The 15,907-nt window shown below is 36.5% G+C and overlaps 1 protein-coding gene across 2 annotated transcripts in view; it reads right to left on the bottom strand.

Moving 5' to 3' along the window:
- The window catches only part of LOC127832343 (slowpoke-binding protein-like), a 33,522-nt gene that overhangs the window by 15,048 nt on the left and 2,567 nt on the right, over nucleotides 1–15,907 (bottom strand). For both annotated transcript variants that reach the window (XM_052357756.1, XM_052357755.1), the window contains exons 3-10: nucleotides 15,828–15,895; nucleotides 11,341–11,477; nucleotides 6,900–6,977; nucleotides 6,222–6,484; nucleotides 5,824–5,919; nucleotides 3,205–3,290; nucleotides 2,659–2,765; nucleotides 2,207–2,304 (exon numbers count right to left, since the gene is read on the bottom strand). In XM_052357756.1, the coding sequence (XP_052213716.1) occupies nucleotides 2,207–2,304; nucleotides 2,659–2,765; nucleotides 3,205–3,290; nucleotides 5,824–5,919; nucleotides 6,222–6,484; nucleotides 6,900–6,977; nucleotides 11,341–11,477; nucleotides 15,828–15,895 (933 nt within the window). The remainder of the gene's footprint in view (nucleotides 1–2,206; nucleotides 2,305–2,658; nucleotides 2,766–3,204; nucleotides 3,291–5,823; nucleotides 5,920–6,221; nucleotides 6,485–6,899; nucleotides 6,978–11,340; nucleotides 11,478–15,827; nucleotides 15,896–15,907) is intronic.

The raw sequence follows: 15,907 nt of genomic DNA, 5'->3' as shown, positions 1-15,907 counted from the left end.
AATTTCAGTTGGTTGGATGGTTGGTAGGTCAGAGAGTCTGTAGACCATTTAACATTCTCCCAGTATTCATCCCCATTGATATACTGGTTACTAGGACAACAAGAGCACCGCCTTGCGGGTGCAGACCGCTCATCTATTTTCTTTTTAAAGGTGAAGGGACTCTCATTTTCAATCACAAAGGAGGGAGGAGTGGAGTGAAGAGGGGTGTATAGTGTGGGGTTGTGGACATTTATTACATTATCTACCAAAAAAGCGAAAAAAAACAAAAAAACGGGGGGGGGGGGGGGGGGGGGGCGATGGGGGGGGGGGGGGGGGGGGGGGGTTGGGGGTTGGGTGCGTGGTTGGACGGTATTTCAATCATAACCGTTTTTAAAAAAAAAATGGGGGGAGGGGTATAGTGTGAGGGTGTGGTGGTAATTTGTGAGATGATCTTAAAAAAAAAAAAAAAAAAAAAAAATCAAAAAAAAAATTGGGGGGGGGGGGTGGGGGTGGGGGGGGGGGGGGGGGGGTGGGGTTGGGTATAGTGTGAGGGTGTGGTGGTCATTTGTGAGATGATCTTAAAAAAAAAAAAATTAATTAAAAAAAATTAGGGGGGGGGGAGGGGGGAGGGGGGGGGAGGGGGGAGGGGGGGAGGGGGGGGGGGGAGGGGGGAGGGGGGGGTTTGGGTGCGATGGTTGGACAGTATTTCAAACATAACCGTTTTTAAAAAAAAATGGGGGGGGGTGGTATAGTGTGAGGGTGTGGTGGTAATTTGTGAGATGATCTTAAAAAAAAAAAAAAAAAAAAAATCAAAAAAAAAAATTGTGGGGGGGGGGGGGTGGGGTGGGGGTATAGTGTGAGGGTGTGTGGTGGTCATTTGTGAGATGATCTTAAAAAAAAAAAAAAAAAATTAAAAAAAATTAGGGGGGGGGGAGGGGGGAGGGGGGGGGGGAGGGGGGGGGAGGGGGGGAGGGCACGGGGATGGTTTGGGTGGAGTCTATTGTGGTATGTCAGGTAAGAGTAGTTTCATCAAAGTATCAATCAAATCTAATCATAAATAAAGAAGTTATGGCAATTTTAGCAAAATTTAATAATTTGACCTTGAGAGTCAAGGTCATTCAAAGGTCAAAGTAAAATTCAAGTTGCCAGGTACAGTAACCTCATGATAGCATGTAAGTATTTGAAGTTTGAAAGCAATAGCCTTGATACTTAAGAAGTAAAGTGGATCGAAACACAAAATTTAACCATATATTAAAAGTTACTAAGTCAAAAAAGGGCCATAATTCCGTAACAATGACAACCAGAGTTATGCAACTTGTCCTTTTACTGTACCCTTATGATAGTTTGTGAGTGTTCCAAGTATGAAAGCAATATCTATGATACTTTAGGGGTAAAGTGGACCAAAACATAAATCTTAACCAAATTTTCAATTTTCTAAGTATAAAGGGCCCATAATTCCGTCCAAATGCCAGTCAGAGTTACATAACTTTGCCTGCACGGTCCCCTTATGATAGTTCATAAATCTTGCAAGTATGAAAGCAATAGCTTTGATACTGTAGGAATAAAGTGGACCTAAACACAAAACTTAATCAAATTTTCAATTTTCTAAGTATAAAAAGGGCACATAATTCTGTCAAAATGCCAGTCAGAGTTACATTACTTTGCCTGCACAGTCCCCTTATGATAGTTAGTAAGTGTTGCAAGTATGAAAGCAATAGCTTTGATGCTTAAGGAATAAAATGGACCTAAACACAAAACTTAACCAAAATTGTCAATTTTCTAAGTATAAAAAGGGCACATAATTCTGTCAAAATGCATGCCAGAGTTATCTAACTTTGCCTGCCCAGTCCCCTCATGATAGTAAGTAAGTGTACCAAGTTTGAATGCAATAGCATTGATACTTACTGAGAAAAGTGGAACTAAACGCAAAACTTAACCAAAATTTTCAATTTTTTAAGTATAAAAAGGGCACATAATTCTGTCAAAATGCACGCCAGAGTTATCTAACTTTGCCTGCCCAGTCCCCTCATGATAGTAAGTAAGTGCACCAAGTTTGAATGCAATAGCATTGATACTTTCTGAGAAAAGTGGACCTAAACGCAAAACTTAACCGGACGCCGACGCCAAAGCCAACGCCAACGCCGACGCCGACGCCAAGGTGATCACAATAGCTCATAATTTTTTTTCAAAAAATAGATGAGCTAAAAACAAACAAAAAGCATCTTACCGCTACAATGTCTGGGTTTCTGCATTGAGAAAGGTGCCTAGGCTCTGGATGGGCCGTATCCAGCTCTACCCCTACACTCATTTCATACAGCAAGTGTCCTGGCATGTAAAGTGTGCAAAACATAAACACTGATGTTGTATATGTGCATATCAGACGCATAAACCTAACCCTTGTTAGTATGTGAGCTCTATTAAAAAAAAATGGTTACTCTAAAAGTTTTGTTTGCATAAATGTTTCCCAAGTTCACTCGTACATTTCAACAAATCAATTTTAATTTCGATTTCATAATGAAAAGGAATGTATTTTTCATTAAATATTTGTAATGATTTAATTCAGAATAGTAAAATAAGTGAGATTTGTTTTTGTTTATCGGTATAAAAAAACAACAACAAAAACTTTTTTATTCAATTTAAAAATAATGAAATCTCAAATGTTGCTAAACCAAAACTTACCAAAGCACACAATGTCAATAGCTTTTGGACTGCGTCTAATTTTCTTTTGCACCAATGGATATATCCTGGGCCCCTCCCCAATCAAGGAGCTTTCACAGCCCATGAGCCTGCACGAGATATAGAGGATATTTGTTGTTTGGGTAGATTATCAATTTTTATTCAAAAGGAACAGAGAAATTAATATTTTCACAAGTGTTGCAGCCACAAGTGAAAATGTTTATTTTCTTTAATCACTTCTGAATAAAATTGATAATTAACAAACATGTTTGCATTTAATGCTTTTCAGCCACCATTTGTTTTCATTTTTAAAGGGCTAAACTGGAGAATTTTGTGAGAATAATAACGTCATGACGTAAAAAAACAATGTAATATCCCAATAAACAAAGATAATTATCGATAATTTTCATCGTTATTTTTAACATTAAATTACTAGTTTTCAATCAATGATATTTCCCTACGAAACATGTGAAAGCATCAAATAAGAAGCCATTTTGATGTGAGATCTTCTGTATCCTATTGCATCCTCTCACATGCACAGGCATTTACCTACAACAGTTGGAATCCACAGCTACATTGCCTGCATGAACATGACCATGTGGGGGAAATCCTTTCTCTTCCATGAAAATCAGGGCCTGAAATAATAATTGTTCAACTAATGTTCTTTTGCGTGTGAATGTTCTTTTTAAACCAATTCTTAAACATATAACACGTGCACATGTATACTGATAAAAAGATCTTGAACATATTGTAACATTAATCTTCTATACATGCTTGTAGATCAAGAAATTCTTAAACAAGAGCTGTCAGAGGACAGCGCGCTTGACTATTTGAGTGCTTGACAGTATAACGTAAGCCATCATGGCGAAATTGTTTACATTCAATAATTTATTAGACAATCTTTCAAAAATAAAAAAGGAAAACAAAATATTTTTTGTTGTTGGAGGGGGGGGGGGGGGTGGGGGTTGAGAGGGGGTATAATGTGGGTTGTGGTCATTTATTAGACGATCTTTCAAAAATAAAAAAGGAAAAAAAATATAATATTGCGGGGGGGGGGGGGTAGGGGGCGGGGGGTGAGAGGGGGGAATAATGTGGGGTGTGGTAATTTATAAGATGTTGTTGTTTTTTTTTGGGGGGGGGGGGTAGGGGTGGGGGGGGTAGGGGGGTGACGTTTTAAAGAAAAAAAAATGGGGTGGGGGAGGTAAGGGGGGCAGGGGGGAAGGGATTCTGGGTAGGGGCGTGGGGTATTGTTTGGGTGGAATCCATTGTGGTATTCAGGTAAGTGTTGTTTTGTGAAAGTAATAATAAAATGTGATCACAAATAAAGAAGTTATGTCAATTTAAGCAAAATGTTAAATTATATAAGTGGAAAAGGGGCAATAATTCCATCAAAATACTTGATACAGTTGTCTGCTCTTGTTTATAGGTTGGGGTCGTGATGGTAAACAAGTATGCAAAATATGAAAGCAATACGTAAAGGGACATTGAAAATATTTGGGGTAGTACGCAAACTTTAACATTTGCTGCATATTCTAAGTGGAAAAGGGGCCATAATTATTAAAAAATGCTTGATAGAGTTGCCTGCTCTTGTTAATAGGTTGGGGTCATGTTGGTAAACAAGTATGCAAAATATGCAAGCAATATGTCAAGGGACAATGAAAATAATTGGGGTAGAACTTAAAACTTTAACATTTGCACGCTTACGCTAACGCTGACGCCCGGGTGAGTAGGATAGCTCCACTATTTATATATTTCATATATAATAGTCGAGCTAAAAAGCATGTACCATTTATATGTCTCTAATAAAAGCTACAGAACGACCATTATAGTTTTCAAAAATTCAACAAGAATTCCAAGCTGCACCTGCATACTTCTGAATACCGTTAGGGCCATCGTGGTTACACATTAAAATCCAGAGGGCGACAATGCGATAGTGCAATAGTACGATGACGACAGTGCGACAATACAATGGCGACAATGCGACAAAGCGATAGTATGATGGCGACAATGCGATAGTACGATGGCGACAGTGCGATAATATGATGACTACAGTATGATAACGCGATAATACGATGACAACAGTGCGTATGATGGTGACAATGCGATAGTCATATTGTACTGTCGCTATAGTATCATCCCATTGTTGCCATCGTACTATTGCATTATCCTACTGGCGTCATTGTATTATCGCAGTGTCACCATCATACTATGACGCTGCCTCCATCGTATTGTCGCACTGTCGCATTGTCGTCATTCTACTGTCGCAGTGTCGTCATCATACTATCGCGTTGTTGCATTGTCGCCATCGTACTATAACATTGTCGCCATTGTACTATCGCATTGTCGCCATCGTACTATCACATTGTTGTCATGGTACTATCGCACTATCGCCTTCTGGATTTAATTGTGTAACCATGATGGCCCTAACGGTATGCAAGAAGCTGCATGATGTCATTGTACTGCATGATGCTGCATGTTGTCTTTGTACAGCAAGATGCTGCATGTTGTGATTATACTTTAAGAAGCCATATGAGGTTGTTGTACTGCAAGAAGCTGCATGATGTCATTGTACTGCAAGAAGCTGCATGATGTCATTGTACTGAAAGAAGCTGCATGTTGCCACTGTACTGCAAGAAGCTGTATGTTACCATAATACTGCAAGAAGCTGTATGTTACCATAATACTGCAAGCAGCTGTATGTTACCATTGTACTGCAAGAAGCTGTATGTTACCATAATACTGCAAGAAGCTGTATGTTACCATAATACTGCAAGAAGCTGTATGTTACCATAATACTGCAAGCAGCTGTATGTTACCATTGTACTGCAAGCAGCTGTATGTTACCATTGTACTGCAAGAAGCTTCATGTTTCTATTGTACTAAAATAAGCTGTATGTTGCCATTGTAAGCTCCATATTGTCATTTTAGTGCAAGAAGCTGTGTGGTGCCATTGTACTGTAAGATGCTGCATGGTAGCATAGTACTTAAAGAAGCTGTTTGAAATCCTTGTACTACAAGAAGTTACATGGTGCCATTGTACTGCAACATATTGCATGGTGTAATTGTACTGCAAGAAGCTTCATGTTGTAATTGTACTGCAAGAAGCTACATTCTGTAATTGTACTGCAAAAAGCTACATGTTGTGATTGTACTGCAAGAATCTCTTACCGCAAGAATCTGCTTTCCATAGGTCCTGATTTTTGAAAAGCTCAATCCCTTTTTCTTCACCTTATACTTGGTCCTCCATGGATCTAAATAATTGCACTAAAAAGTATAGCAAGCATACGTAGTACTAATTGTTATAAATTTTACAGACCTAAAGAAAGAAACACAACAACTTATTTAAAAACAAAAACATACAGTATTTCATCCATTATTTATTCATCTATGGAAATAACCTATAATATTTGTTGTTGCATAATCAACCTATTGTTATAAGCTTCTTTCATGTTTATGTTATCAAGTTGCGAGCCATTCATTTGTCTATAATTATTTTAACAAATTACCATTACCTCTGAATAGAATTTGTATTATACAAAAAAACAACTTTACTCAATAAAAACTACCTGGTATATCAAGTCTTTCAGACTACCACGACTACATTGAAGATGCTTCACTACCACCAGGTCCTGATCAACCATGAACTCGATGTCAAACAGTGGGTAGATGTATGGGTGCTGAAGAAGTTCTAGCATGTCCCGTATAGTGTTGCCCCACTTCACAGTAAATGGGGCCACCATACCACTCGGCTTTGCCACCATCGTCATGAGTAACTGGTTGCCATAGCGGGTCTGTGTAATCTGGAACCAGTTCTTGTTAAGTCGACCACCTAGTATTGCATAATAAACTTGAAGAAAAAAACTTCACTTTTTTGCAGGTACACTCAAGTGTGTGTATTATTTTATCATCTTGAAAGAGCTATGATTTATCAATGTTAAGTAAAAATTTTGTTGTATGCTTGTGGATGCACATAAGTATTGTATATTATTACTGCAACATGAAACATGAGAGAAAACTGAGAAAAAATGGGGGATATTGTGCTATCTTTGCGACATTATCCAGCATCATGAAAGTGTTGAATAACAAAAAGCACTTCTTTTGTTTTAACTGTGTCATAAAAATGTGTGGTTGTATGCAATATTTAAGTTTAGGCCAAACACATAAGTTTTGTTAGTTTATGGTGGCTTTATAGGGTAATTAGACCCAGTAAATGACTGCAGATCTTTCATTAAGCGTCTCCTTACCTAAAGGTGACAGCTGCCTGAGATCAGAGAACTGCGGGTGCATACGAAGATGGTACTGGGCATTCAGCCAGGCATTGGCTGTAAAACAAACCAAATGATGCTGAGCTGGATAATAATTATGATTGTTGTTCTAATAATAAAATAATAAATTATTAATGTGTAATTGTATAATATATTTAAATGAATAAACTATACTTATATACGATTTATTAAAACATTGTAAATTTGACATAAATACAAATTCACATACCTATAAATGCATACTTTTAAATGTAAATACATTTACAAACAAAAATTTAAAATAGTTAGTAAAATCGCACAAATATTTATAAAAACATGTTTAAATCATTAATCTAAATCTAAAATTTGCATCTGTATTATAATTGGTGTATTCACAATTCATTCTGGTACATGATGTTCAATTACTTTGACTTATGTCCCAATCGTTTGAATCCTACACATCCGAACTACAAAATCATTGTTTACTGACAGATATAAAACAAAAGCACCGCATAATGGCATACCCATGCTCGGCTACGGTTGCAGTTTTTAATAAATGAAAGCTTGTCAATTTTTTTTTTTATAAAGGTCACAGTGACCTTGACCTTTGACCTAGTGACCCAAAAATGGGTGTGGCATGTAGAACTCATCAAAGTGCATCCACATATGAAGTTTGAAAGTTGTAGGTGGGAGCAATTTGATTTTAGAGCCAAAGTGTTAAGGTTTTAGCACAACGCAGACATCGGACGACACGACGAGCTGGTTATGACAATACTTCGGGTTTTCTCCAAAAAGGCCGAGCTAAAAATCAAAGTGCTGAAGACACTGAAGTTGTTTGCTATTGCATAATTTAAGACGCAATTCATTTTTCAAAATTAATCGTAAGTTTGAAATGAACACACGCCATTCACATTATGAAGAGTGTGTCATAACGCACGGGTCGAGCTTTGTGTGCACTTTTTATCATCCTTTTTATTTCAAAGAGACAAAACAAGAGCACCGCATAACGGGTGCCAACGCTCGGCTGCAGGTGCAGTTTTCAATAAAAGAGGATTGTCAGAATTGTTTAATTTTTTTAAAGGTCACAGTGACCTTGACCTTTGACCTAGTGACCCCAAAAATGGGTGTGGCGTGTAGAACTCATCAAGGTGCACCTACATATGAAGTTTCAAAGTTGTAGGTGGAAGCACTTTGATTTTAGAGACAAATGTCAAGGTTTTAGCACAACGCGGGCGGCAGACGGCGGACGACGAGCTGGCTAAGACAATACCTCGGGTTTTCTCCGAAAACAGCCGAGCTGATAAAAACAACATGGCCTATTTTTGGACATTCTGAAAGCATAGAAAGTATGATGAAAATGGTAGTGAGAACTGAATATAAAGACAATTTGCAATCACCATCACATTAAACGAAAATTGTTAGAATAGCGAATACCTCACTAAGAATATAATTTCATGATGAAAATTCACTTAACAAAACTTTTGATTTTTGACACCATATACAAATTCAAAATATACAAGAAGATCATTGATGAAAATAAATAAAAACTAATCTGCGAGCAATACTTTTTACTCACGAATTAGGTAGTCATCAAGACAGCCCTGTTGACCCGTACATTGTTGTTTATGCATTACTTGTAACCCTAGCAGTTCACGCGGTGTCAACAACTCTTACCTAAACATAGGTATAGAGCACTAATGCGCTTTTTCGGCATAGCTGTTTTACTCAGCTTTTCATCTTAATGACTTTTACATAACGCCAGCAGACATGCATGCATATTTTCGAATATTTCATAGGCTGATTCGAGTTAAAACCTCTGAACTTTGGCTACATCACTGTGTCTGTGCTCAGCACAAAGGATGTAGCACTGTTCAGTGTAAGGAATTCCGGACTACTCTCTGAATGTTCAAATGACACAAATTGTGGCCCAGTTACAATTACGCGTTAAAATCTATCTTGCAGAATTGCAGTTTTGCTTTCAAGATGAGAAAACAATCATTACCAAAATAGTATGGTGTCATGATAACAGGAAAATTGTTGTAATTATCCAACCACAATTTTTGCCGTACTCCTTCAGCATGTCTGGAAATCATTCCTGAACGCCTGGATAGGCTGCCCTTATTTACAAGTTTGCTATTTTGAATTCAATTTTGTATCGAGAAGCATTGTGCTTAAATGTGCCATTTAAAATTCGCAATGAGATTTTTAATGACCCTCGTCATGCGAAAGTGGGTCTTATTCCATATGCGCCCATCATATATATAGCCCACTCAGCCTGCGCATCTATCAGTCTGGTCAGGATATACATTATGAGACCATTACATATTGAGTGATTTTATAGCGAACAGCATCGCCTCTGACCTGACTGAGCAAATGCACATCTTGGGTTTAAAAAACGCTGGCCGAAACGCATAAGACCCATTTTAGCATGATGCGGCTATTAAAGTGGGATTTAAATGTGTCGAAAGAAAACTGTGTTTGAATCAAATATTAACATACGATATATTTCGATTGGGAAAAAATATACTCATAATAAAGCATGTGAAGACACATATGATGCGCACTCCCATAGTATATTTTTTATCTACTTACACTAATGTGTGGTTTGACACTTACAACACACATTTCATGGGGTGAATATGCAAGTGAAAAAAACACAATTGTTAAACTTTTGTTTTCATTTAATTTATTTATTCAGAAAAGTAAATTGCAAACTTTATTTCAAAGTCAGCGTTTACGCCGACTACGTTTTTAAAAGATATTTCTTGTTCTATTTAGTCATTTACTGTTTCAGCGATTATAAAGCATTTTTGAGGTTGTTTATAGTATACCTGTAGTAATTGGTGAACTCATGTCCAACGTTTTATAAATTGAGAACTGTGAATATAAACAAGCTAACCTTCTACTATTGAGTTGTTAGCACCCGTAAATACAAAAGATCTCCGCTATCTTTTGAGAACAATAGAACGTTTCCCAGAAATCCCCGCTGTAGAAGCATAAACAAGGTTATGAAACAGATCATTCCTATTATATTTAATTGTTTGTTATATTCGGTTTTAGCGATTATGAAGCATTTTTGTTGTTGTGTGTCGTATCCCTGAAGTTATTGTTGAACTCATGTTCAACGTTTTATAAATTGAGAATATAAACAAGCGTAACCTTATACTGTTGCGTTGTTTTTCCGAATCTATTAATAGCCTCAGATTAACAAGCGTTACTTTATACTATTGCGTTGTTATCACCTGTGCAATTGGACTATCCCTTGTTTATCGGCAGCCGCATCTATTATGAATGAGCTGAGCAAAAATACTACGTCATGAAGACGCAGCAGAAAGTGGAATATTTTAATCATTCATAAACAATCTTATCATTCATAAACAATCTCTTCCGCAACACGTATAATACAATCATTGTTTATTGATTCTTTTCTATATAAGCTCCGTTCGAAACTATTACATTTAACACCATATTCATATAATGTTTCCATATGTGAATGAATATAGTTGGAGAACTCAAACCTGTTGCATAAATTATACAATTTTTTCTCTCGCGGATACGGCATGTGTGGCAGGTAGTAGGCTTTCCGTAGAAAAGCTGAACTGACTTGAAATTTTGAGTAACAACATTAGCTGTTCGCTACGCAAACAACTAAAAACCAGTGGATTTTGCAACAGAAAGCACAACAAAATTAATAAGATATACGATAACTATACTGTTCAACTGACAATTTACACACTATGAAAGTTGGTTAAAAAACAGAATTACAAACAATGTTCCAAAAGAAATCAAAATTAGACATTCAATCAAGCAAGCCTTCTTATATCATTTTAGTAGTTTTACATTAAAAAAAAGAACAATCCTACTTTTATAAACATACTACTACTGATAATTATTCCTTGCCAAAGAAGGAGGGATATAGAATTGGCTTTGTCCGTCCATCCATCTGTCTGTCCATCAATCAGTCTGTCATTCTGTCAGGCCATTTCTGTCACAAAACATTGCATGGCTTTATCACAGAAACTATACAAGATATCAACATGAATTTTCATGGAAAAACAATGAAAGTGTTTGACAGACTTAAATATAAATGTGTTTACCATGTGACCTGATAATATGTTGTGTACTTTTCGAGTTATCACAATTGTGAGTTTTGTTCTATGTAAAGTAGCAGTAACCAGACCTTGGAAAGAGGGTCATTCATACTTGTTGCCATTTACAGTTCATTTATTCAAGTACCTTCAGGACTTATTGAGAAATCACAGAATCCATTTTTGTTGAAAGAGTAGAAAAAGGTTGGATAAACATGATGTGCACAGTGAAACCATTAGGAGACTATGCAAAGAATGTACAGCGCAGTGTGTGATTCATGTATTTATTTTACTGATAGATTTTCTGTATGTTTTCTATCTAGCCAAAACAAAATCTGTCTATTCATAGTTACTATGTAAGGCTTTTTGTTTCTGACTCTTCTCAAACTCAATGCGCTGTCGCAAGTTCATGTCAGGCTGCTTCATTCTTGTCTGTTCCTTGCTGGCCTCGTTTGATATTAGAGGAATGTACTCCAAGGATCTTCTTTGTCTAAAAACAAAAATAACAAAGCTTGTTTCATGATGTCTGATGAATTTCATTTGATTTGCACTGCTTTAAACTTAAAGGTACAAGATTAACATCTGCCTTCAATAAAGCTAAATATGAACAAATGAATGTATTAATTTTAACTCTAAATTAGGAAGTTAAAATCTTAGTGTTTTTAAATTGTTACCATATCATGATTCTTTACAATATTCATACCGATAATAAATTAATTCCCATCTTTAAACTACCAAAAAACAATAAAATAAAGTCTAAACGAGTATCACAGCAAAGCAAAATGGAATGCTAATTTTTAAGTTGCACTAATATATATCAAGTCATGTTAGAATCAACAAATTTCAGCTTTTTCTTTTTTATGTATTTATCTATTTATTATATTTACTATCATTACTTCTTTATTATTTGGTCAATAAACAACTGTTAACTGTTAATTGTTCTTATGCACATCTTTTCAACAACTAAGGCTAATATCTGTGGTAAAAAGGGACTTACTCACAATTTTAGTATTAAACAAGAGATGTGTTCGTCAGAAACACAATGCCCCCTAATGCGCCGCTTTGATTTATTTTTTTTGACCTTTGACCTTGAAGGATGACCTTGACCCTGAACTTCCACCACTCAAAATGTGCAGCTTCATGAGAACGCCTCTTTGATTATTTTTTTTGAACTTTGACCTTGAAGGATGACCTTGACCTTAAACTTCCACCACTCAAAATGTGCAGCTTCATGAGATGCACATGCATGCCAAATATCAAGTTGCTATTTTGAATATTGAAAAAGTAATGGCCAATGTAAAAGTTTTTTTCGGACGGACGGACAGACTTTTTTTTTACCTTTGACCTTGAAGGATGACCTTGACCTTGAACTTCCACCACTCAAAATGTGCAGCTTCATGAGATGCAAATGCATGCCAAATATCAAGTTGCTATCTTGAATATTGAAAAAGTTATGGCCAATGTTAAAGTTTTTTTCGGACGGACGGACAGACTGACTGACGGACAGTTCAACTGCTATATGCCACCCTACCGGGGGCATAAAAAATGTCATTTAATGAAAAGACTAATAAAACTGTAATTGTCTTAAATTACTATAATAACAAGAAAAAAGAAAAAAGTTCCTTTCCATAGTTTTAAAGGAACTTTTTTTCACAGATTTGTGCATGTATTAAAGTTTATCATTAAATGCCTTAAATTGATAAATGTAAACATTGGAACTAAATAGCTTGAGTAAAACCCAAAATAAAATTAAAGAAAGAAAAAAAGTAATTCTTAACTGGGCTTGAACCACTTAACCTTGGGGTAAGTCTAGAAATTAAACCACTCGGCCATCCTTGATATACAGTAAGAGGTGTATTTTATACTTAATATGAACCCTGGTTGTAGTGTCACAAAATATAAGTTATATAACAACAAGAAACCGTCGGAGACGGGTGATGCTCCCCAAAGTGTTTTTTTTGTCACATTATTGCACTATATATTCAGATAAAAGGAAACGTCTTGAGGGGCATTACTTTGGACAAAATAATACGATGGATGGTTTAGCAACTTAAAATTTTTAAAGGGCCATAACTCTCTAAATAAATCATCTAACCAGAACCCACAAATTACATGCACATCTCCTCAAGGTAGTTAAGCTTCCCATAAAGCTTCATTGAATTCCAGTCAGTAGTTGGGGAGAAACAGCCCGGACAAGAATTGCACTATATGTACAGTTTATAGAAAATTTCAAAGGGTCATAACTCTGTGAAAAATCATCCGACGAGAACCCGCTGATAATATGCACATGTCCTCTTGGTAGTGAAGCTTCCCATAAAGTTTCATTGAATTCCGGTCATTAGTTGCTGAGAAATAGCCCGGACAAGAATTGCACTATATGAACAGTTAATGGAAAATTTCAAAGGGCCATAACTCTGTGAACAAGAGCACCGCCTTGCGGGTGCAGACCGCTCATCTATTTTTCTTTTTAAAGGGGTGTAGGGACCTATCTTAATTTCAATCACAAAGGAGGGAGGGGTGGAGTGGAGAGGGGTGTATAGTGTGGGTGTGTGGTCATTTATTAAATTATCTTCCAAAAATGCAAAAAAATGCAATATTATTTTTTTTTGGGTGGGGGGGGGGATTCTTGGGTGGGATGGTTGGACGGCATTACAAAAATAAAAAAATAAAAATAAATATTAGTGTTTTTTAATCATGTTTGAAAAAAAACAAGAGATGTGTTTGTCAGCAACACAATGCCCCCCATTGCGCCGCTTTTTTTTTTTTACTTTTGACCTTGAAGGATGACCTTGACCTTGAACTTCCACCACTCAAAATGAGCAGTTTTATGAGAACGCCGCTTTGAAATTATTTTTTTGACCTTTGACCTTGAAGGATGACCTTGACCTTGAAGGATGACCTTGACCTTTCACCACTCAAAATGTGCAGCTTCATGATAACGCCGCTTTGAATTTTTTTTTATTATTTTTTTTACCTTTGACCTTGAAGGATGACCTTGACCTTGAAGGATGACCTTGACCTTGAACTTCCACCACTCAAAATGTGCAGCTTCATGATAACGCTGCTTTGAAAATTTGTTTTTTTTTACCTTTGACCACTCAAAATGTGCATTTTCATGAGATACACATGCATGTCAAATATCAAGTTGCTATCTTCAATATTTAAAAAGTTATGGCCAATGTTAAAGTTTTCAGACGGACAGACGCCATATATTTGACATTTGACCTTGAAGGATGACCTTGACCTTCACCTTTCACCACTCAAAATGTTCAGCTCCATGAGATACACATGTATGCCAAATATCAAGTTGCTATCTTCAATATTGAAAAAGTTATGGCCAATATTCAAGTTTTCGGACGGACAGACACCATAAATTTGACATTTGACCTTGAAGGATGACCTTGACCTTTCACCACTCAAAATGTGCAGCTCCATGAGATACACATGCATGCCAAATATCAAGTTGCTATCTTCAAAAGTGAAAAAGTTATGGCCAATGTTCAAGTTTTTTTCGGGCAGACAGACAGACTGACTGACATACTGACGGACAGTTCAACTGCTATATGCAACCCCACCGGGGGCATACAAATTATTTTTTTAGGGTGGGGGGTGGGAGGGGGGTATAGTGTGAGGGTGTGGTGGTCATTTATTAGATGATCTTTAATTAAAAAAAATAAAAATGGGGGGGGGGATTGAGGGGGGATTCGGAGGGGGGAATTCGGGGGGGGGCGTGGGGGATGGTTTGGGTGGAGTCTATTGTGGTATGTTAGGTAAGAGTTGTTTTGTCAAAGTATCAATCGAATCGAATCATAAATAAAGAAGTTATGGCAATTTTAGCAAAATTTAATAATTTGACATTGAGAGTCAAGGTCATTCAAAGGTCAAGGTGAATTTCAACTTGCCAGGTAAAGTACCCTCATGATAGCATGAAAGTATTTGAAGTTTAAAAGCAATAGCCTTGATACTTAAGAAGTAAAGTGGATCTAAACACAAAATCTAACCATATATTCAAAGTTACTAAGTCAAAAAAGGGCCATAATTTCATAAAAATGACAACCAGAGTTATGCAACTTGTCCTTTACTGTCCCCTTATGATAGTTTGCGAGTGTTCCAAGTATGAAAGCAATATCTATGATACTTTAGGGGTAAAGTGGACCAAAACACAAAACTTAACCTAATTTTCAAGTATAAAGGGCCCATAATTCCGTCAAAATGCCAGTCAGAGTTACATAACTTTGCCTGCACAGTCCCCTTACGATAGTTAGTAAGTGTTGCAAGTATGAAAGCAATAGCTTTGATACTTTAGGAAAAAAGTGGACCTAAACACAAAACTTAACCAAATTTTCAATTTTTTAAGTATAAAAAGGGCACATAATTCTGTCAAAATGCCAGTCAGAGTTACAAAACTCGCCTGCACAGTCCCCTTATGATAGTTAGTAAGTGTTGCAAGTATTAAAGCAATAGCTTTGATACTTAAGGAATAAAATGGACCTAAACACAAAACTTAACCAAAATTTTCAATTTCCTAAGTATAAAAAGGGCACATAATTCTGTCAAAATGCAAGCCAGAGTTATCTAACTTTGCCTGCCCAGTCCCCTCATGATAGTAAGTAAGTGTACCAAGTTTGAATGCAATAGCATTGATACTTTATGAGAAAAGTGGACCTAAATGCAAAACTTAACCAGACGCCGACGCCAAGGTGATGATAAGGCTCATAATTAAAAAAAAAATATATAGAAATATAGATATAAAAATCCTGTTTATGTTTTCCTGCAGAAAATTCTTGAACAAAAATTGTACACACTGAAACAACATTTTTTTTTTTTTAAATTAACCAACCTTTTGCAGCAGTAACATATCAATATGATAAGCAGTAGCAACAATAAAGCCCCAAGTATTATGGGAACCTGAAAATTAAA

This window comes from Dreissena polymorpha, chromosome 5 (genome assembly GCF_020536995.1).
Source record: "Dreissena polymorpha isolate Duluth1 chromosome 5, UMN_Dpol_1.0, whole genome shotgun sequence".
Lineage (NCBI taxonomy): Eukaryota > Metazoa > Mollusca > Bivalvia > Myida > Dreissenidae > Dreissena > Dreissena polymorpha.
Note: the sequence above shows the minus strand (reverse complement) of the source record. Positions and strands in the feature narration are given on the sequence as shown.